Source organism: Dermochelys coriacea, chromosome 7 (assembly GCF_009764565.3).
Source record: "Dermochelys coriacea isolate rDerCor1 chromosome 7, rDerCor1.pri.v4, whole genome shotgun sequence".
Classification (NCBI taxonomy): Eukaryota; Metazoa; Chordata; order Testudines; family Dermochelyidae; genus Dermochelys; species Dermochelys coriacea.
The window spans coordinates 58,529,750-58,553,425 of NC_050074.1; the positions used below are offsets into that span (position 1 = coordinate 58,529,750).

The 23,676-nt window shown below is 43.9% G+C and overlaps 1 protein-coding gene across 1 annotated transcript in view; it reads right to left on the reverse strand.

Moving 5' to 3' along the window:
- The window catches only part of FRMPD2 (FERM and PDZ domain containing 2), a 127,295-nt gene that overhangs the window by 95,056 nt on the left and 8,563 nt on the right, over positions 1 to 23,676 (reverse strand). Inside the window, exons 2-4 of the mRNA XM_038410070.2 lie at positions 5,785 to 5,909; positions 3,251 to 3,408; positions 406 to 471 (exon numbers count right to left, since the gene is read on the reverse strand). Of these exons, the coding sequence (XP_038265998.1) occupies positions 406 to 471; positions 3,251 to 3,408; positions 5,785 to 5,909 (349 nt within the window). The remainder of the gene's footprint in view (positions 1 to 405; positions 472 to 3,250; positions 3,409 to 5,784; positions 5,910 to 23,676) is intronic.

A 23,676-nucleotide genomic window follows, 5' to 3' on the forward strand; every position in this document is an offset into this window, starting at 1 on the left:
GAGCATGGGGTTGCTTCTCTGACCATCTTGGCTAATAGCCATTGATGGACCTATCCTCCATGAGCTTACCTGATTCTTTTTTTGAAACCAAGCTTGAAGCCCTATTTATCTTATTTCTGGTATGAAGGAAATTCCCCTCCCCTTGCCTTGTGGGAGGGGCTAGGGAATCCTGACTCTTAAAAGAAAGATACAATTCAAATGCAAATCCTGGATTTGGATAATCCTGAACTTTGGCATCTGGCTCTGATTTTCCCAGCTGGTCCTGATCTCTCTAATGGGCCAAGCCAAAACACAAGCCACAAACTTCCCACCTGGACTACGGAAAGTTCAACTCATACTTCCAAACATTCCAACCTGCCAATGTGTGACAAAATAAAGGAAAACAAAGATATTGATATTACTGACCTGGTTTGGAGGAACCTGATAGTCTGCTGACCAACAGAGGGTCATTCCCAAAGAATACACCAGCATCTGGCAAACAAGAACACCCAACCAACCAGTTATGAGTTATATGTCAATAATTACAGAGAACTTACCTAGCAATGAGATCTCTGAAGCTGTGAGCCATTCTCCAAAGAGGAGTGATGCAAACCCCATTGATTGGGACTTTTAAAGCTGGACTGGATAGAGCACACATATATGTACAGTGGGACACAGGCCTGACTAGCGGAGAGATGGAATAGGTGGGACATGATAGATCTTCATCTCTATGGGATAGATTCTCTCCTATACATGGAAACACATTCCAGGGATGCTTTGACAGTCTGGCGAGCCAGCAGCTGACCCACGCTCTGGTCACTTAGGCACTAACTAGTTCCCCAGAGAAGTCCTGACTGAGGGGCGGAAGACAATTACCTAATCAGACTGTGGGCTGATGTGCTCAGGGGCTACTTATCCCATCAGCTGAGAAGCTGGTTGTAAAGCACAAAAAGGAAGTACAAAAAGGAAAGAGAGGGGCTAGCAAAGCCCAGGGGACGCCAGCCCTGTGGCGGGTGAGATTGCTTCCTCTCCTTGGAGACAGCGCTGAGGATTACAGTGCTGCACTGGGACTGTGATGGCAGCATGGTGGTAGGAGTATCAAAAAACAATCACAGAGCGGTTGGCAATCAAGAGGCATCCAAGAGTGTTTGTGAGTGATCCCAAGGCAGGAGAAGAGCCTTCCCTTTTATAGATGGAGAACTCTCATCCACTCCAAGGCCTTGTGCCTCTACACACCAGCTGGGGTCGCTAGTCACAGGGGTGCATAGATGCTGTATGCCTTCCCCTGGCTGGTGGGATTCCTGGAGCACAGCTCAAGGACAAGATCTGGTGCATATTTCTGTCTTTGGAGCTAGGCCCCCACCCGCCAGGGAGCAATGCTGCCCTACAGTTTGTACAGGAGAAAGTGGGTCGGTTCACCTCTCTTTCTGTCCTTGCATAGCAGAAGATCTGGTCCCCATTGTTCTATGTCTTTTTCCTCAGCTCTACTATGGCCATTTCCTGCATTTCTAGAGTCCTGAGGAAGTTTCCGTTCTGTTTTGCAGCCCTGACATTATCCCTGTTTACTACCGACTGTGATTCCATTTGCCAGGGGGCTGCCACAAGAACAAATCCAGTAAAGATGTCTCTTAAAATGTCTATTAGTCCCATCTGCTTCAAAGGGCCAGAGTTCAGTTTGCAAATTACCCCAACAGAGCAGAGCTGCCAGGGACACCCATTTTGCAGGGTGTCTATTGAACAGTTATTAAGCAAAATCAGTTTGAAAGATTAGCACGTTCCTGTCTCATGTTTATACAGACAAGCTGCTTTCAATTAGCCAGGTTTCATACAGTCACGGATTTAGTAGGCGACTTGACTTTAAGACAGACCATTCCTCTCTAGCCTTACTCTAGGATCCCTCTTTGCCACGGAAGGATGGGAACCCAATCCATGCAGAAGCCGTATTCTTCCACCTAATGGCTTCTGGCCCCCCACAGCACTGCTCAGTTCCTTGTCATCCCAGATCCAATGAAGCCAGCGTCTGCTTCTGGGATCCCCTCTTGAGCAAAGAGGTGCCTCAACTAGAACAGTCCTACAGTTTCTGATCCACACTGAGCTAGCCCATCCTGCCATCAGCCCTCCTCATAGACACATAGAGTTTAAGGTCAGAAGGGACCAATAGGATCATCTAGTCTGACCTCCTGCACAACACAGGCCACAGAATCTCACCCACTCACTCCTGTAACAAACCCCTGACCTATGTCTGAGCTATTGAAGTCCTCAACTCATGGTTTAAAGACTTCAAGGCACAGAGAATCCTCCAGCAAGTGACCCGTGCCCCATGCTGCAGAGGAAGGCGAAAATCCCCCATGGCTTCTGCTAATCTGCCCTGGAGGAAAATTCTTTCCCGACCCCAAATATGGTGATCAGCTAAACCTTGAGCATGTGGGCAAGACTCACCAGCCAGACACCCAGGAAAGAATTCTCTGTAGTAACTCAGATCCCACCCTATCTAGTGTCCATCACAGGCCATTGGGCATATTTACGGCTCATAGTCAAAGATCAATTAATTGCCAAAATTAGGCTATCGCATCATACTATCCCCTCCATAAACTTATCAAGCTTAGTCTTGAAGGCAGATATGTCTTTTGCCTCCACTGCTCCCCCTGGAAGCTATTAGAGAACTTCACTCCTCTGATGGTTAGAAACCTTTGTCTAATTTCAAGTCTAAACATCCTGCTCTTTCTATATACCCCAAAATGGCAGGGGGTCCTCCACGGTAGAGAGAGTGCTGAGGAATAGGCTACTCATCCAACAGGGAGTGGTGTGATAGGGATGGAAGGACGCTTTGGATGTGAATCAAGGGAGCACTATCCTCCCACAGTATCTGACATTAAAATGACCTTATTAGATAAGTCTTTTTTTAAAAATGTTTCCTTCACAATGCGTTTGTGTGTGTGGAGGGGGGTGACTGGAAGTGTGGGGGGTCACTTCTCACATGGGATGAGGTTACTGGTGCAAACCACTTTGGCCCATTTCCACCAGACTCATGGGGCCGTGGGATGATGTTTGAGATGCAGTAGAACCCCAAATGCCCCTTCATTTCAGGGGTTTCTAGGTTCCAGGCAAACCTTTCTCACAGCCTTAACTACAGTCTAACTTGGTTTTGTTTGCTGCTGTTGTTAGAGGGAGTCTGATGTTAGATGCTGGGTCTGTTGTGCTGACACATTTGGACCTGGATATTTTGCCTAACAAACTCCAAGGTACAATCAGGCTGTTCAGAAACCCTCACCTTTGTCAGTCCAACATGCTTGTTTTTACTCTGTCCATGGTGCAGTTCTGGTGCCCTGAAAGGGGCAGCCTCTGGGTGAGACACATTGTCTTGGAAAGACAAACTTCCTCTGGCTGAAAGTACCATTGACCATGGGCAAATCACATGGATAAGTGGGTCTGAAAAACAGGACCAGCAGGAAAGCAGGGTTAATATGGTTCAATTCACTCTGCTAGGACAATGAGCTGCTGAGGCTGTAACATCAAACTCATGTGGACAAATCCACCCATGGCCTGGCCAGGAGAACTAAACTGAAGCCACTGGGACTGTGCCCACTTGTGCCAGGGCTGATTTAGTCATATGGATGCTCAGGGATCTGATTCTTGTCTCACATACACCACTTTTACACCTATATAACTCCATTGACTTCAGTGGAGCTATTCCTGATTAACACCAGTGCACAGGAGAGGAGAATCAAGTCAGTCACAAGTGCAGACTGTCTGACCTCTACCAAGACATTTAATTTGTGATTCTTACTAGGCCTTGTAGGTCAAAGCACATGAGGTTACCTGGCAAGCAGGGGCCATCTGCTAGTAAAGCATTAATACACTCAGGCTGGCATTTTCAAAGGGGCCTAAGAGAGGTAAGCACCCAATTCCCATTGAATTTTACCACCAGGATACTGAACTCCGCCATTTGCTGGGCCACGTTTTGCTCTATGCTGTCGCTCCACAGTCAACCAGCTCAGCTTGTAACCCTGCATTTTACAATAGTGACCCTGCAGTTGTTGACCAATTACTATCAGATACTATTGTGTTTTTTAAATGGAAACTCCAGATCCAAACCACCCCGCATGAACTTTGGGGAAGTTTTTATCTGCATCCAAGTTTCACAACTGCCCCATAAAATGGGTCAAACCAAACACCTGGATCCAAATTCCTGCTACTCTAGGTACGTTTGTATTCAGGTTTTGTGGCTCAGCCTTCTCTCTGCTTTATATACATAGTATATTTCAACCCAAAGGATCCAAAAGCACTTTACAATTGAAAGTTAGGCTCCCAAATCCATACTTAGACATCTAAATAACTGGCCAGATTTTCAGAACTGCAGAGCACCGAACAGCTGCCTCTGAAGTCAATGCTGAGTTTTGCTGAAGTGTATCCCCCTCTGGCATGAAACTGGAATGAGTCCAACTAATCCATACACAGCATGCTGCAAAACAGAGTGTGTATGTGTGTCCGTCCGTCCATGTGAGTTTGATCAAACACACCAAAGAGGATGGGTTCAAATGTCCATAAACACAAGACAGGGCTTTATCAAAAAGACCCACACAGACTCAACTTGGTGTATTTCCATTCGAAAGAAGAAGGACTGAGTTGACTCTGGTAGTATTTGTACTTAGGGTTCCTGACCATGTATGTAACAGAAACAGGAGACTTAGGCTACTAAGTCATTCCCTCCAGCCTAGACCATGTAGACGGAATGAGGGTCTCGAAAAGATAAAAGCTAGGGTGTGAACCCTACATGCCTCTGTCTTTTGGTATTTTGACAAAAAGATTAATCATCTTCAGTTTACATCTGAAACATGGCTTGTGCATCCCAACATGAGGACAAGGAAGGAAAGGTTAAGGAGTCATACAGCCACAGGGTTACACAGCCAAAGCAGCTATACACTCAATACTAGTGGCAAGTTCTGATGTTTGTAACAGCTTGGGCATTTCTTTACTTAAAAAATTAAAGGCCCTTAAAATAATAAAAATCAATTAACCCTGTCGCCATCTGCTTTCCCCCTCCATAGCACTGTATCAGAAAGCAATTATTGTTTCTAGGGAAGCTTGGTTGTTTAGACCTTTTATCATTTTACTTAAAACCAGAGACATTCAAGAGGCTTAATAACACCTCAAACTGTCGCATTTGCTTGGCATGACCGATATGTAAAACGTAAGCGACAGAATACTCAGCCCTGCACCAACCTAGACTTCTGTTGCTGCCTGCTGCCCTTCATCGTGACCTGCCTCGCAATTCTCAGCCCATCTGCTTATCACCAAGAAGAATAAAAGCCTTCTACTAGCTGAATGGGTAGCCACCTGGATTTGTCTTGTCTCCCCTTATTGCCAACACAGGAATGTTAGTTACACACTTTGATGGCATAGCACTTTGAGTCATTGTAGCAGGGTGTACCAGCTTTTTATCAGAGGACTGGAAGATACTTCCTGGAAGGGATTTCAAATCCCCTGCTGTCACAGACAACTCCATCATAAAGAATACCTGTGGGACACTGGGCAGAGGACGTGACCTCAGAGCAGCAATTTAGGGCTTGAGGAAAAAGCTATCCTGTAATGAACTCCCTGCTGGTGTCCCAGCAGATTACACAGAGATAGCTGTCACATTTAAAAATGTCTCAGTCTGTTTTGAAGGATCCTGCCTTTCCCATCACTGCTCTCTGTCTTGGTAATGGGGAATCCCATGAGTCCTTCAGAACAATATGAATGTTCCAGGGTGACCAGTGTAGGCAGGTAGATGGAGAGCTACTAAAACATAAACCATCCACTCACCTTTGGGCAGGTCCTGGAGAAGATTTTCTGTCGCCAAGCGTAAGAGAGCCCATATCTCTTCCTCCTCCAGAGGGTTTCCCTTCAGCTGCAGGACCTCAGCCAGAGTCACACACGAGCTGCTCATCCTTGATACAATAGAAACCAGACAGCTGGACCTGACTGAACTGTTCAGAACAAATCTCATTCATTGCACATTTATCCCCTTTTCAGGGTAGCAAACCATTCACGAACCTTATTTATTAGACCTTAGGCAGCATATGTAACACATCACTGGATTGTTTGGGGCAAATGATTTCCATCAACCAGATTCTTTGTGGAAGTGGCTGGTATGATTATTCATTATTCAGGTTGCATGAGTGGTCACCTGAATCACATGACATTATTTCTGCTGCCTGATTTGATGACTTACACTTTCTAAATAGGAGGCATGGCTGAACAAAGCATTGCTGCTGTGATTTTCCCAAGGGAGGTGGTGGATGGGCGAAGAAGGGAGCATCTGAGAGTGAGAAAGAGCTGGAGAAGAAAGAGATGCCATGAGACAAGAAGGCCTATTAAATGTATGACATTTAAAATCCTTCCCTTGTGCTTTTTTGCACAAGAAAGAACATATGTGGCTATCTACGAGGATCCTAGATTAAAGAAATACCTGGGTTCCTTCCTCGTGAAGGAGAGGTGAACATAAGAACGACCATACTGGATCAGACCAATGGTCCATTTAGCCCAGTATCCTGTCTTCTGACAGTGGCCAATGCCAGAGAGAATGAACAGAACAGGCAATCATTGAGTGATCCATCCCCTGTTGTTCACTCTCAGCTTCTGGCAATCAGAGGCTAAGGACAGTCAGAGCATGGGATTGCATCTCTGATCATCTTGGCTAATAGCCATTCATGGACCTAGCCTCCATTAACTTATCTAGATCCTTTTTTGTATCCTATTATAGTTTTGGCCTTCACAACATCCCCTGCAATGAGTTCCATAAGTTGCCTGTGCATTGTGTGAAGAAGTACTTCCTTTTGTTTGTTTCAAACCTGCTGCCTATTAATTTCATTGGTGACCCCTGGTTCTTGTGTTATGAGAAGGGGTAAATAACACTTTCTTATTCACTTTCTCCACGAGTCACAATTTTATAGACCTCTCTTATATCCCCTCTTCGTCATCTCTTCTCCAAACTGAAAAGTCCCAGTCTTATTAATCTCTCCTCATACGGAAGTCATTCCATACCCTTAATAATTTTTGCTGCCCTTCTCTGTACCTTTTCCAGTTCTAATATATCTTTTTTGAGATGGGACGTCCACATCTGCATGCAGTATTCAGGATGTGGGTGTACCATGGATTTATAGAGATGCAATATGATATTTTCTGTCTTATTATCTATCCCTTAATGAGTCCCAATATTCTGTTTGCTTTTTTGACTGCCGATGCACATTGAGTGGATGTTTTCAGAGAACTATCCACAATGACACCAAAATCTCTTTCTTGAAAGATAACAGATAATTTGGACTCCAACACTATCGATGCTGGTGAGGCAGATCTCCTATTGCCTTGAGACCCGTATTTTTTCCTCCCTCTCCCCTCAGAAGATTGCATAGAGAAGGGTTTGGAGGCTCTCGCCAATTCGGCAGCTGATGACGACTGAGGTCTGGAGCTCAGGGTGGACATAGCTCAAGAGTTTCATTCACCTTCACTCAGCACGACCCCGTGCTGCAGGGCTCCAGATCTAATGCCCACATTGACGGAGCTGCCTTATGGTCCTTGTGTCAGCAAACTCTGAGCACCCCTAGACATGTGATCACTGCTTGAGGGTCACCAGAAGTGAGTCTAGCTGGACAATCAGGTCAAAGGAGAAAGAACAGTTACTTACCCTCCTGTGGGCCTTTGAAATGTGTTGTCTATATGGATTCCACAACCTGCCCTCCTTCCCTGCTGCTGAGGAGTCCTATATCATCTGGAATCTGGAAGGAACTGAAGGGTGCTTGAAGATACCCTGCCCTTTATGCCCTCAGCTACAGGGCACCACAAGGTATTTGGGGCGCAGGCACAGCCCCAACAGACACTGCTATTCCACAGTGTCTGATCTCATGCACATAGGGTGCATGTACACTAGCAGTAGAATACCTGTGGACAGTCACTCAAAGAAGTAGTCAAGATTGCTCATGCAACCTCAACTCTGCCCCCTGTACAAAGGCATCATTACCACACACACTCTAATTACATACTGAGCACATACTATTCCTTAAACAATATAAATGCATGCAGTTTTTTTCCTACAGTTGTCAATACATGTATGTATCATTTTGTAGCACTATTTAGCACAGGCCTGACAGTCATTTATATACAAGATGCATCTTACAAGGTTGTAGCTACCCCTAGATGATCACAGTGAATGATTTCCCCTGTGAAGCCCGGCTTCATTCAGTAGTATACCTCACAAGAAGTCTACTCCACAACTTTTAGTAACACATAGCCTATCTTCCTTCCGGAGGCAGCTTAACAAATAGGGAATGGCCTTCAATAATGCACTCCTCATATCTTTCCGGGAATTACTTTCCTTGTATACCTGCTATACACTTCTTCTTTGACCCCAAAACATGTAAGTTACACCAGTGTAGACTCACTTGTTCTCAATGGGCCAAATTCAGAGCTGATGTGTAAGAGAGGGTAAGTTACACTGATGAACAGATGTTAATCTAAGTGAGTCTAACTTACATTTTATGGTGCCAAAAGACAGTGTGAATTACCTTAGTTTAGATTCCTTTATAACCATTTACACTGAGATTCACCTTTGAATATACCCTGAAGTTTATAATACCCTTCCGGCTCAGACTTTCTCTTAGAAACAAGCAGATATACAAAAATCCACATTAGATATTCTAATCACCACCTTAACTCTAACTCCTAAGATATAACTATCAAGAGTCATAGCATTTCAGTTTATAGGTTATACACAGACTGTTAAAAAAAGGCTTAAAACAAAAATTACAGCCTATTAAGTGCAAATAAATCCACAGTAATTATAACTGCCTCGCACCAATCTACACATGAAAGTCTATGGCATACATGTACTCTGTTGAAATACATTTCAAGGTTTATTGCAGAATTCTAACATTGCACTTACTTTGACATTACACAAAGAACACTGTTGTGTATCTAATATTGGTATTTAACTAAGACAGATCTTCCTATAGTACATCTTCTGCTATACATATACACCCTACACAGTGTATATGTACATACATCTTCTGCTAAAATTACACCCAATACTGGTTTTATTCATTATCCTTTTGTAAGTTATGCCTTATAGTGTACCATAAATATAAAAAAACATTGTTGGGCAATTGTATTACATAGCAAGATTACAAGAAAGGAAGAATTAAGGTTGCTCTTAAAATATTTAATGTGACTTTTCACATCTATCTATTCTGAAGTGAATGTATGAACAGTACGGGCATGAGAATTTTTAGGCCTGATTCTGGTTTCACTGTTTCTAGTTTTACCCTTGTGTAACTCTGTTGACTTCTGTAAAGTTGCTCCTGATTTTTACCAATGTAAGTGAGAGCAGAATGAGAAACTTTTGCCTTCTGCCACCAATCTTAACATCCACTTCATGTGCACACATGAACATTATAAGAAAAGAGAATTTCTTTTAGGGCAGATTCTGCCACTCGTACTCATGTTAAGCAACACCGTCTTTAGAAACAATAAGTGGACTATTCATGCTACACAGTGTCAGTAAGGGGAGCAGAATATGGCCCACACCCAATAACTTTAACTCTGCCCCAGTGTTCTGCTAATCTTTTTCTGTTCCTTTTAAATATGAACTTTGGGGAATGCAAGTAAACGCCTATATTTTCCACACGGAGAATTGAAAATGTGATAGATAGAACCTATTTGCATAATTGGGATTGTATTGTTCAGTATATTAAATGTGATCATGTGTTATGACACTACCAGCTGATATTTTAGCATAAAGGACAGAGTATTATGCTCCTACATGGGAGTTAGGAGTAGGATATGATTTCATTACACATTAGCTTTCAGAGTAGCAGCCGTGTTAGTCCGTATTCGCAAAAAGAAAAGGAGTACTTGTGGCACCTAAATTTGTGGCACTAAATTTGTTAGTCTCTAAGGTGCCACAAGTACTCCTTTTCTTTTTACATTAGCTTTGTGTCTCATGATATGGGTACATGACATTGTTTGGTCAAATGGGAAAACACTGCTGATGGCATGGAGTCTGGAACTGTTAACATAGTTTTATTTTTGCAGACTGTATATAGTTGCATAAAATCATGCATAAGCGTGACGTGTTAATTCTGCATGCACAGCTACGAGAGCAAGTTTTGCAGGCTATACATGCCTTGTGTGTGCCACTGAGCATGGTTCCATGGGGCTCCCAGCACATTGAGTCGGATATAGGAATTGCCATTATGGCAAAGGCTGGTGGTGCATCTAGTCTGATGTCCTGTCTCGCCAGTGGGCAACATCAGATTCTTAAGAGGAAAGTGTAAGAACTCCACAGTGGACAATCTCCAGAGGGGCAGATTCTTCCTAACCCCAGGCAGTTAGAGGCTGACTTGTATCCTGAAGCACAAAGACTTATATTCCTCAGCACGCTTTATCCCATTGAACGAAACTGCAGATGTTTTCGTTATTCACAGAAGAGTCTAATTCTTCTCTCACTGACCCAATTACTATGCTGCTATTGACTTCAGTGGAGTCACTCCAGTCACTGGTGACAGTAAGATTGAATTCAGACTTAAAAATGTCTCATCCTGTTTTGGAACCTGCCAAGGATTCCAAAATTTTGTGTGTGTGTGTGTGTGTGTGTGTAAAGGCTTTGTATCGGGTGAATAGTGGCAGAACAGTGGCATGCTGAAGAAGAGTGGAGGGGACGGATTCGCAACTGTCCTATCCAGCTGCCATTGCCTTCCAGGAGTAGAGGTGTTGGAGTTAAGGATGGTACTGCAGCTTTGAGTTTACCCCACAGCCTGAAAGCTCTGCCCTTTTGGAACAACCCTGTGCATAGCCCAGTTGCCACAGCTGCTTGCTTTCTGCACAGAGAAGAGTTTGGTAGGTCCAGCAGGCTGTTCCTCACCCAGCTTCTTCTTTATAATGCAGTCTTCATGAGGTCGCTCTGTGTATGCTTAGGTGTTCTGCATTATTTTCACTCTGTTCCATGGGGCTCTGTCCCCTGGATTCACTATCTTCCAAACCAGAAGCCACAGCATTGGCGGTAAACTGAGCCCTAGATGCCCTCTCTGTGGTTTTCTCAACCAACTTGTTGACATTTCAAAGGGGACCCAACATACTAATTTTAGTCCATGTGGCTTCAAGGGACAGTAAAGCTTCTTAAGGCCTAACCTTAATTAGAAAAGACAGACAAAATCTTCTTAATCTAAGCCATCTCCATTCTCTCCTAGTAATAAATTGCTGGGGCAGCATTTCATTTAACTCTGTGGTACTGGGACTCAGCAGCCAGTTCAAATCCACAATGCTAACGTCAAGATGTTCCCCTCACCATAGGGTTAATCAACCATGCAGCTTCCTCCTGAAGAAAGCTGCTGTATCTATTTTAGTTGGAAACACTTCTGCCAAGTTAGTTCAGCATAGATGCTTCTAACCAGCTTAAATGGCTTAGTAAACTAAAGTGGAGGGTCAAGGCTGCCCTCGGTGGCATCCGGTCAATGAAGCAAGTGGAGTGACACCAGTTCTGCTTAATCTTCAGAGGGCACGTTTCTCTGGTGAGTCAGGCACGTGTCCCAGATCAATATTAAGCGTAAGTTAAATAAATTCTGCTAGCACTGACGTGCAAAGTTCTCAGAAGAAAATAATTAGGTTGTGTGGACAGGAACATCAGAATCACTTTAAAGGGCAATAAATTGTTGCTTTAATGCTCCTTTTCACTGCAGAGTCAATGCTTAAGCAGTGTTATTTTAAAAGCAAATTAGCAATTGATTTTTAAACACACAACCCAAGCGCTATTTATTTATGGAGTGTACTTTTGATTTTTGACTTTCAGGGTCAGTGGGAAGAGATATTTCTGTACCATGTTGGAAACAAACACAAAATTGTCCTCATTTTAAGGCGTGTACGCATTTTGTCTTTTTCCAGCCAACCTGGGACTTTTATATAAAGCAGAGGAGTAAAAGGGAGATATTCTCATTGTAGTGCCACACATGTGCCTGGTCCTTCCAATCAACGAAAGACACAATCCATGCCCCAGGGGTTTCAGTCTTTAGTTGGACATAACACAAGTGATAAGACACAATGGCTAGGTTAGGAGGAAAGGCAGACAAAGTTAACAACTGTGCAGTCTAAGGATCTAACAGCTCACAGTGATTCCATATAATAGGAAGTGAAGAAGAGTAAAATTGAGCCTCCAGGGGGAATGTAGGTCAGCAGAAAGTAATCACCCACATGGGAATTTGGCCAGGACGCTGACGTTAATATCCCTGCTCTGTGAAAAGTAACAAAGGACCTTTAGCACCTAATCCTGCTGCCACTGAAGTCAGAGGCAAATCTTCCATTGACTTCAATGGAATTGGGGGGCAGCTCCTTCACCTCCAAACACACAGACCTCAGTCTGGAAAAATCAGCGTGAAGGACCCTCCCCATTGCACAGATTCACACATTGCATAATCCCTCTGAGATCAATGAAGAATTTTGTCTCATATGTTTGTGTAGCTCTCAGTAGTGCAATGAGAACAGACCTCAAAGGTCCTTCCTCCAGTACCCACATGTTTATCATAGTCCCTTTTATTTTGATATATTTCACATTTTGGCCACTGGGGGTCTCCTTCTATGCACACATCTATCTCGCTGTGATCATTCATGAATTTGGGGTCAATGAAAGTAATAGAATTAATTATGCAGGATAATGAACTGCAGGTTTGTAGCTGAATATGACACTTCATACGCCAGAGTCACTTTATGTGCAATTTGGCTTTATTAGATTTGCCAATGTGATTCAGTAGCATGTAAGGGAACAAGCTCACTTTTGTCAGCCTTCTCCTTTATTTTTGCTGTTTTATTCACCATGTAACAGGAAAGAATTGCAAATTATGATTCCCATGCTAGTTAAACAGGCTTTCCTTTCGCAGACATAGCTAGGTGGATTTAAAAACCCAAGAAAAAGGGGATATTTAGAATCCTAACTAAGGGAGAGGCATTTTTCATAAAAGCCTTTCAGGGGGACTTCATTGGGGATTTGGTTCAGCTTTGAAAGCAGTTTCTATATAATAAAGGCACTGCTTGAGCCATGTCCTTGATAATATAGTAAAAGGCAGCTGAAAGAGAGACTACAGGACTCAGTCAGTCCTTGGCAAGGTGTTGGGGAAAGAGTGGGACTCTCTGGCTCAAATGTTTCCCTGCTGTCACTTCAAAGGGCTTGTGCCAGGGATGAATTTGGCCCATCAAGTTATTTGAGCAGCCTGAAAGAGACCAATAACCAAGAGCAGATGAAAAATGAGATAAATGCTTTGTGCATAAATAGTGGAGGGAAAGTAAAGCATCCATCTCAGGCTACAATCCAGCCCTCTGTGAACTGACAGGGGACCCTGCCTGCTCCAAGCCATCTCCCAACTCTCACTGCCAGGGAGCCGTTCCTGGAGAGTGCCTTGCCTTTCCTCTGACCAGGCCTCCAGTCTCCAGCCCTGCTTCATCACTCCATCCCCTACAGCTGTGAAAAATTTGAGACAGGACCTCCAGTAATATCAACAAGTGAGATTGCTGCCTTGTCTAAACACACAAGTTCCACCGGTTTAACTAACAGGGGTTTTTTATATGCAGTGTGGTTGTAGCTGTGTCAGATCCAGGATATCAAAGAGACAAGGGGGATGAGGTAATATATTTTATTGGACCAACTTCTGTTGGTGAGAGAGACAAGCTTTCAAGCCATGCAGAGCTCTTCTCCAGGTCTCGGAAAGATACTCCAGCCATCACAGTGAAACACAACTCAGAGCTCCAGTATGAAACTGGAGAAAAGCCTGTTGAGAGTCTCTGGGTTAAGTTTAGAGGCAAGAGCATCAAGGGTGATGTCGGGGTGGGCATGTGCTACAGACTACCAGATCAGAAGGATGAGGTAGACGAGCCTTTCTTCGGACAACTAACTGAAGTTTCCAGATTACAGGCCCTGGTTCTAATGGGTGACTTCAATCACCCTGACATCTCCTGAGAGAGCAATACAGTAATGCACAGACAATCCAGGAAGTTTTTGGAGAGTGTTGGGGACAACTTCCTGGTACAAGTGCTGGAGGAACCAACTAGGGGCCGTGCTCCTCTTGATCTGCTGCTTACAAACAGGGAAGAATTGGTAGGAGAAGTAGAAGTGGGTGGCAACCTAGGCAGCAATGACCATGAGATGCTTGAGTTCAGGATCCTCACAAAAGGAAGAAAGGAGAGCAGCAAAATACGGATGCTGGACTTCAGAAAAGCAGACTTAGACTCCCTTAGGGCACTGATGGGCAGGATCCCCTGGGAGGCTAATATGAGGGGGAAAGGAGTCCAGGAGAGCTGGCTGTATTTTAAAGAAGCCTTATTGAAGGTGCAGGAACAAACCATCCCAATGTGCAGAAAGAATAGCAAATATGGCAGGCGACCAGCTTGGCTTAACAGTGAAATCTTCAGTGAGCTTAAACTCAAAAAGGAAGCTTACAAGAAGTGGAAATTTGGACAGATGACTAGGGAGGAGTATAAACATATTGCTTGAGCATGCAGGGATGTAATAAGGAAGGCCAAGGCACGATTGGAGTTACAGCTAGCAAGGGATGTGAAGGGTAACAAGAATGGTTTCTACAGGTATGTTAGCAACAAGAAGGTGGTTAGGGAAAGTGTGGGACCCTTATTGAATGGGGGAGGCAACATAGTGACATGGAAAAAGCTGAAGTACTCAAAGCTTTTTTTGCCTCGGTGTTCACAGACAAGGTCAGCCCCCAAACTGCTGCACCAGGCAACACAGTATGGGGAGGAGGAGAGCAACCCTCAGTGGTAAAAGAACAGATTAAGGACTATTTAGAAAAGCTGGACATGCACAAGTCCATGGGTCCAGATCTAATACATCCAAGGGTGCTGAGGGAGTTGGCTGATGTGATTGCAGAGTCATTGGCCATTATCTTTGAAAATTCGTGGCTAGTGGGGGAGGTCCCAGACAACTGGAAAAAGGCAAATATAGTGCCCATATTTAAAAAGGGAAGAAAGAGAACCTGGGGAACTACAGACCGGTCAGCCTCACTTCAGTCCCCGGAAAAATCATGGAGCAGGTCCTCAAGGTAAGGAATCCATTTTGAAGCACTTGGAGGAGAGGAAGGTGATCAGGAACAGTCAACATGGATTCACCAAGGGCAAGTCATGCCTGACTAACCTAATTGCCTTCTATGATGAGATAACTGGCTCTGTGGATAGGGGGGAAAGCAGTGGATGTGATATATCTTGACTTTAGCAAAGCTTTTGATATGGTCTCCCCCAGTATTCTTGCCAGCAAGTTAAAGATGTATGGATTGGATGAATGGACTATAAGGTGGATAGAAAGCTGGCTAGATTATTGAGCTCAATGGGTAGTGATCAATGACTCGATGTCTAGTTGGCAGCCAGTATCAAGTGGAGTGCCCCAAGGATCCATCCTGGGGCCAGTTTTGTTCAACATCTTTATTAATGATCTGGATTATGGGATGAATTGCACCCTCAGCAAGTTCGAAGATGGCACTAAAATGGGGGAAGAGGTAGACATGCTGGAGGGTAGGGATAGGGTACAGAGTGACCTAGACAAATTGGAGCATTGGGCCAAAAGAAATCTGATGAGGTTCAACAAGTGCAGAGTCCTGCACTTAGGAAGGAAGAATCTCATGCACCGCTACAGGCTGGGGACCAACTGGCTAAGCAGCAGTTCTGCAAAAAAGGACCTGGGGATTACAGTGGATGAGAAGCTGGATATGAGTCAGCAGTGTGCCCTTGTTGCCAAGACGGCCAATGGCATATTGGGCTGCATTCATAGGACCATTGCCAGCAGATCAAGGGAAGTGATTATTCCCCTCTATTTGGCACTGGTGAGGCCACACCTGGAGTATTGGTCCAGTTTTGATCCCCCCACTACAGAAGGGATGTGGACAAATTGGAGAGAGTCCAGCTGGGGGCAACGAAAATTATTAAGGGGCTGGGGCACATGACTTATGAGGAGAGGCTGAGGGAACTGGGATGGTTTAGTCTGTGGAAGAGAAGAATGAGGGGGGGATTTGATAGCAGCCTTCAACTACCTGAAGTGGGGGGTCCAAAGAGGATGGAGCTTGGCTGTTCTCAGTGGTGGGAAATGACAGAACAAGGAGCAATGGTCTCAAGTTGCAGTGAGGGAGGTCTAGATTGGATATTAGGAAACACTATTTCACTAGGAGGGTGGGGAAGCACTGGAGTGGGTTACCTAAGCAAGTGGTGGAATCTCCTTCCTTAGAGGTTTTTAAGGCCCGGCTTGACAAAGCCCTGGCTGGGATGATTTACTTGGTATTGGTCCTGCTTTGAGCAAGGGGTTGTACTAGATGACCTCCTGAGGTCTCTTCCAACCCTAATATTCTATGATTCTATGTTTAGTATAAGTAGTTAGCACATAATATAAGGGCCCTTCAAGGTAGAGTGGCCCATTTTAATTAATTTACTTACACTGGTGCAAAGCCCCATGTGGACACTCGGTTGATCTGCAACTGGCTAACATTGATCTAGCTTAATTCAGGCACTAAGCTTTGAAGACGCATCTGAACTTTTGGGTGCCTCTCCAAATCTAACAGGATGATTCTTTTGAGCATTGCCTCTTTTGATGAAGGATAATTCCATCGCTCATTTGCAGGGGCAGTCCTAGACACAGGCTAAGGAGGCAGCTGCCTCTGGCACCATATCTGAGGAGGCACCTACAGAGCTACTAACCAGCAGGCCAGGCTTGGACCAGTCTTCTTTAGCTATGCTGTCGCTGGCCTTCTCATCTACCCCTTTCAAATAGCGTCCTAAACGTCTCGGCTATGGGCCGCAGGCACCCTTTGGGTCACCTTTGCATTGTCTGCTACGGCATGATTTTTGAAGTACAGCTGCAGTCAGGACAGGGAACTTTAAGCACCCACTGTAAATAAGTGGACAGAAACAAGGGGGCTCAATACAGGTCAAAGGAGAAACTCCGATTAATGTCAGTGGAAGTAGGATTGGGCCCAAGGACAACATTTTTGAAGAAGAAATGACACTATAAGATGCTGTGAGCACTCCACTTACAAGTCCAAGCAGGATCAAACACCAAGCAGGTAGCAGGAAGGTAACTCGGAGAGATCTTTCCTAACGCAGTGACAGAGACCAATTCCAGTCTTTATGTTGAGGGACTGATTTTACTGCCTTTGAAAGATGTGATTGTCTGAGAGGTGGCTTAACAGTCTAAACATCTAGTCTCGCGACACCAACAGTCTCCACAGCCACAGGTTGCAATACAATCAAATCAGCCTTTATCCTTCTTGGGGCGGATTGGGGAGATGAAACTTTAAAAAGCCTAATTCGGTGAAAGGTCTCACAGTGCTTCCTGTTACATACTCAGATGCTACAGTTCTGGGGTGACATCCCAGACCCCTTTAAGCCAATGGCAAAACCCCCACTGACTTCGATGGGGCAAGGATTTTATCCATCCTGCCTGTATATGAACTTAGATCAATGGATGGCTGTAGCTCAGTGCTGCTCTGTGTACACAAAAAGAAAAGGAGTACTTGTGGCACCTTAGAGACTAACAAATAAATTAGAGCATAAGCTTTCGTGAGCTACAGATCACTTCATCGGATGCATTTTGAAATGCATCCGATGAAGTGAGCTGTAGCTCACGAAAGCTTATGCTCTAATAAATTTGTTAGTCTGTAAGGTGCCACAAGTACTCCTTTTGTTTTTGTGAATACAGACTAACACAGCTGCCACTCTGAAATCTGTGTACACGGTTTGGGATGGAAGGGGCGGTGTAAATGTAAACTACTGTAAATGTAAACTGCTTTACTGGAGCAGAGGAAAATGATCCCATAGTTGGGACCCGCCTCCCAGATGATGTTGTGGTATCCTCTTGCACTGAGGATACTTCTCTGGGGGAGGGTACTCCAGTTATTAGGAAGAGACAGGTATTAGTAATGGGCGATTCAATCATTAGAAACATAGATAGCTGGGTTTGTGATGATTGGGAGAACCGCATGGTGACTTGCCTGCCTGGTAAGAAGGTTGCGGATCTCTCAAGACATCTAGATAGGCTTATGTGTAGTGCTGGGGAGAAGCCGGTGGTCGTGGTGCATGTAGGTACCAACAATATGCGGAAGGATAGGAGAGAGGTCCTGGAGGCCAAATTTAGGTTGCTAGGTAAGGACTGAAGTCCAGGACCTTTATGATAGCATTCTCTGAAATGCTTCCAGTTTCACACACAGGTCCAGTTAGACAGGCAGAACTGCAGGGCCTCAATGTGTGGATGAGATGATGGTATAGGGAGGAGGGGTTTAGATTTATTAGGAACTGGGGAAACTTTTGGGAGAGGGAGAGTCTATATAGGAAGGATGGGCTCCACCTAAATCAAAATGGAAACAGATTGCTGGTGCTTAAAATTAAAAAGGTCGTAGAACAGTTTTTAAACTAAGGGCTGGGGGAAAGCCGATAGGTGCAGAGGAGCATGTGATTCGGACATCCCTTAGAGGAGGATCTATAAATGGAGATTCCCTGTGTCCTCATAAGGAGGAGAGGATGGAAAATGATAAAATACAGGGAGGATCTGATGAGAAACAGTCAAATGAAAAAAGTCCCGTTCAATTACGTCATGCAATAGGGGACAGCCAAAAAATGACAAGTTTTTAAAATGCTTATATACCAATGCTAGAAGTCTAAATAATAAGATGGGTGAACTAGAGTGCCTAGTATTAAATGAGGATACTGATATAATAGGCATCACAGAAACCTGGTGGAATGAGGATAATCTATGGGACACAGTAATACCAGGGTACAAAATATATCAGAAGAACAGAACAGGTGGTGCTGGTGGGGGAGTGGCACTATATATGAAAGAAAGCATAGAATCAAATGAAGTAAAAAATTTTAAATGAACTAAATTGTACTATAGAATCTCTATGGATAGTAATTCCATGCTTGAAAAATAAAAATATAGCAGTAGGGCTATATTACAGACCACCTGACCAGGATGGTGTTAGTGACTCTGAAATGCTCAGGGAGATTAGAGAGGCTATTAAAATAAAAAACCAAATAATAATAATGGGGGATTTCAACTATCCCCATATTGACTGGGTACATATCACCTCAGGAAGGGATGCTGAAATAAAGTTTCTTGACACCTTAAATGACTGCTTCTTGGAGTAGCTAGTCCCGGAACCCATAAGAGGAGAGGCAATTCTTGATTTAGTCCTAAGTGGAGCACAGGATCAGGTCCAAGAGGTGAATATAGCTGGACCACTTGGTAATAGTGACCATAATATAATTAAATGTAACATCCCTGTGGCAGGGAAAACTCCACAGCAGCCCAACACTGTAGCATTTAATTTCAGAAAGGGGAACTATACAAAAACGAGGAGGTTAGTGAAACAGAAATTAAAAGGTACAATACCAAAAGTAAAATCCCTGCAAACTGCATGGAAACTTTTTAAAGACACCATAATAGAGGCTCAACTTAAATGTATACCCCAATTTAAAAAACATAGTAAGAAAACCAAAAAAGAGCCACCGTGGCTAAACAAGAAAGTAAAAGAAGCAGTGAGAGGCAAAAAGGCATCCTTTAAAAAGTGGAAGATAAATCCTAATGAGGAAAGTAGAAAAGAGCATACACTCTGGCAAATGAAGTGTAAAAATATAATTAGAAAGACCAAAAAAGAATTTGAAGAACAGCTAGCCAAAGACTCCAAAAGTAATAGGAATTTTTAAAAAAAAAACACATAGGAAGCAGAAAGCCTGCTAAACAACCAGTGGGGCCACTGAACGATTGAGATGCTAAAGGAGCACTCAAAGACGATAAGACCATTGCAGAGAAACTAAATTAATTCTTTGCATCAGTCTTCACTGTTGAGGATATGAGGGAGATTCCCAAACCTGAGCCATTCTTTTTGGGTGACAGATCTGAGGAACTGTCCCAAATTGAGGTGTCATTAGAGGAGGTTTTGGAACAAATTGATAAACTAAACAGAAATAAGTCTCCAGGACCTGATGGTATTCACCCAAGAGTTCTGAAGGAACTCAAATGTGAAATTGCAGGACTACTAACTGTCATCTATAACCTATCATTTAAATCAGCTTCTGTACCAAATGACTGGAGGATAGCTAATGTGACGCCAATTTTTAAAAAGGGCTCCAGAGGTGACCCTCGCAACTATAGGCCAGTAAGCCTCACTTCAGTACCAAGCAAATTGGTTGAAACTATCGTAAAGAACAAAATTGTCAGACACATAGATGAACATAATTTTCTGGGAAATAGTCAACATGGTTTTTGTAAAGGAAAATCAAGCCTCACCAATCTACTAGAATTCTTTGAGGGGGTCAACAAGCATGCGGACAAAGACGATCCAGTGGATACACTGTATTTAGATTTTCAGAAAGCATTTGACAAGGTCCCTCACCAAAGGCTCTCAAGCAAAATAAGCAGCCATGGGATAAGAGGGAAGATTCTCTCATGGATTGGTAACTGGTTAAAAGATAGGAAACAAAGGGTAGGAATAAATGGTCATTTTTCAGAATGGAGAGATGTAAATAGTGGTGTCCCCCAGGGACCTGTACTTGGCCCAGTCCTATTTAACATATTCATAAATGATCTGGAAAAAGGGGTAAATAGTGAGGTGGCAAAATTTGCAGATGATACAAAACTACACAGGATAGTTAAGTCCCAGGCAGACTGTGAACAGCTACAAAAGGATCTCACAAAACTGAGTGACTGGGCAACAAAATGGCAGATGAAATTTAATGTTGATAAATGCAAAGTAATGCACATTGGAAAACATAATCCTAACTATACATATACAATGATAGGGTCTATATTAGCTGTTACCACTCAAGAAAAAGATCTTGGAGTCATTGTGGATAGTTCTCTGAAATCATCCACTCAATGTGCAGCGGCAGTGAAAAAAGCAAACAGAATGTTGGGAATCATCAAGAATGAGATAGATAATAAGATAGAAAATATCATAATACCTCTATATAAATCCATGGTATGCCCACACCTTGAATACTCATGCAGATGTGGTCGCCCCATCTCAAAAAAGATATATTGGCATTGGAAAAGTTTCAGAAAAGGACAACAAAAATGATTAGGGGCATAGAACAGCTTCCGTATGAGGAGAGATTAATAAAACTGGGACTTTTCAGCTTGGAAAAGAGGTAACTAAGGGGGGATATGATAGAGGTCTATAAAATCATGAGTGGTATAGAGAAAGTAAATTAGGGTATGTCTACACTACGAAATTAGGTCAATTTTATCAAAGTCAATTTTTAGAAATTGATTTTATGCAGTCGATTGCGTACGTCCCCACTAAGCGCATTAAGTCGGCGCAATGAGTCCTCACTACTGTGGCTAGCATCGACTTATGGAGCGGTGCACTGTGGGTAGCTATCTCACAGTTCCCGCAGTTTCCGCTGCCCATTGGAATTCTGGGTTAAGTACCCAATGCCTGATAGGGCAAAAACATTGTTGTGGGTGGTTTCAGGTACATGTCATCTGTTACCCCTCCCACCATGAAAGCAATGGCAGATAATCATTTTGCACCTTTTTTCTGGCTTACCCGTGCAGATATCATACCATGGCAAGCATGGAGCCCGCTCAGCTCTCCGTCACTGCTGCTGTTGTGAGCATTATAAACACCTCGCGCATTATCCTGGAGTATGTGCAGAACCGGGCTAAAATATGCCAGCACGAGGAGGATTTTGATGAGGACATGGACACAGACTTTTTCAGTTCCTGAAAGCATGGGTTGTGGCAATTGGGACATCATGGTGGCAGTGGGGCTGGTTGATACAGTGGAACACCGATTCTGGGCCAAGCAAACGAGCACAGACTGGTGGGACCGCATAGTGTTGCAGGTGTGGGATGATTCACAGTGGCTGCGAAACTTTCGCATGCCTAAGGCCACTTTCCTGGAACTCTGTGTGTTGCTTTCCCCCACCCTGAAGCACAGGAATACCAAGATGAGAGCTGCCCTATTGCGAGTGGCAATAGCCCTGTGGAAGCTTGCAAGGCCTGACTGCTACTGGGCAGTCGGGAATCAATTTGGAGTGGGCAAGTCTATTGTGGGGGCTGCTGTGATCCAAGTAACCAATGCAATCATTGACATTCTGTTGTCGGATCATATTAAAGAAGTTCTGTATTAAAATCACAAATGAGTTTGACTCCCCATAGTTTAAATCCCAGGGTATTACTAATTAAGAGATCTCTTGGGTTTTGGACTCTTGTGTTTACTGTTTCTCTTCCTCTCTGTGTGAAACTTGCAAGCTGCTATTTGTGTTAGTACATCCTAAAACAGAGTCCATTCTCAAAGCGATACTTTGTAACAACAGAAACAGCACACAGAGACTCCCCACCCTTTTGTTGTATTTATCTTGCTTTGTTAACAATTGTGATTAAAATAGAGATAGAGGATGTATGTGGATGGATGCTTGGCGTGGATAATAAATGAAAGATCAGGGAGGTGCCAGCCTAAGAATCCAGTGTCGATTGGCCGAAGAAGGCATCAAGTGGAAACAACCAGAGGACCCCCGGAGGGCAGACTGGAATCCACCCAACAGCCTCAAGGATGGGAGAACCGAAGAACAAAATAACATCTGGCAGCACGGAGCTGTGAGGAATGTGCCATCTGCTGATTGATTCAGCAACAGCATGATGAAGCAATTCCCATAGACTGGCATAGGAATAAATTCCTATAAAAATGGACCCTAGAAACTGAGAACTTTGAGGTCTGATTCTGCAAACCAACTTCCAGGAGCATCAGATGTGCATCTGACAAGGCCCTGCTCCCTCCTCGTGTCCAGGCCAGTGGCTTGGCATGAGCAAAGCTAAGGCTGGTAACTATGATAACAACCTTGCAGAACCTGTGTGTGTGCTTGTATGAATGAATGTGTGAATAAATATAAAATTGAATGGAATGTTACAGCTATAACTAACTGCTTACTATGATTCTTTCTGTATTCACAATAAATGTGGCATTTTGCCTTTTCCCCTTTAATAAGATCCTGCTGGTTTTTATTTTATTGGTATAACATTGTTATCAAGGGTAGTGACTCTGGGAAATGTGCAGGTCATACTGGATGGCTTTGCTGCAATGGGGTTCCCTAACTGTGGTGGGGCAATAGATGGAACGCATATCCCCTTCTTGGCACCAGACCACTTTACCAACCAGTACGTGAACCACAAGGGGTACTTCTCAATGGTGCTGCAAGCACGGGTGGATCACAAGGGACATTTCACCAACATCAACGTGGGATGGCCGGGAAAGGTGCATGACACTCGCATATTTAGGAACTCCAGGCTGTTCAAGCAGCTGCAAGAAGAGACTTACTTCCCAGACCAGAAAATTACCATTGGGGATGTTGAAATGCCAATAGTTATCCCTGGGGACCCAGCCTACCCTTTGCTCCCATGGCTCATGAAGCCTTACACAGGCAGCCTGGACAGTAGTAAGGAGCAGTTCAACTATAGGCTGAGCAAGTGCAGAATGGTGGTAGAATGTGCCTTTGGACATTTAAAAGTTCGCTGGTGCTGTTTGCTGACTAGGTCAGACCTCAGCGCAACCAACATTCCCATTGTTATTGCTGCTTGCTGTGTGCTCCGTAATATCTGTGAGAGTAAAGGGGAGACATTTATGGTGGGGTGGAGGTTGAGGCAAATCACCTGGCATCCGATTTTGAGCAGCCAGACACCAGGGTGATTAG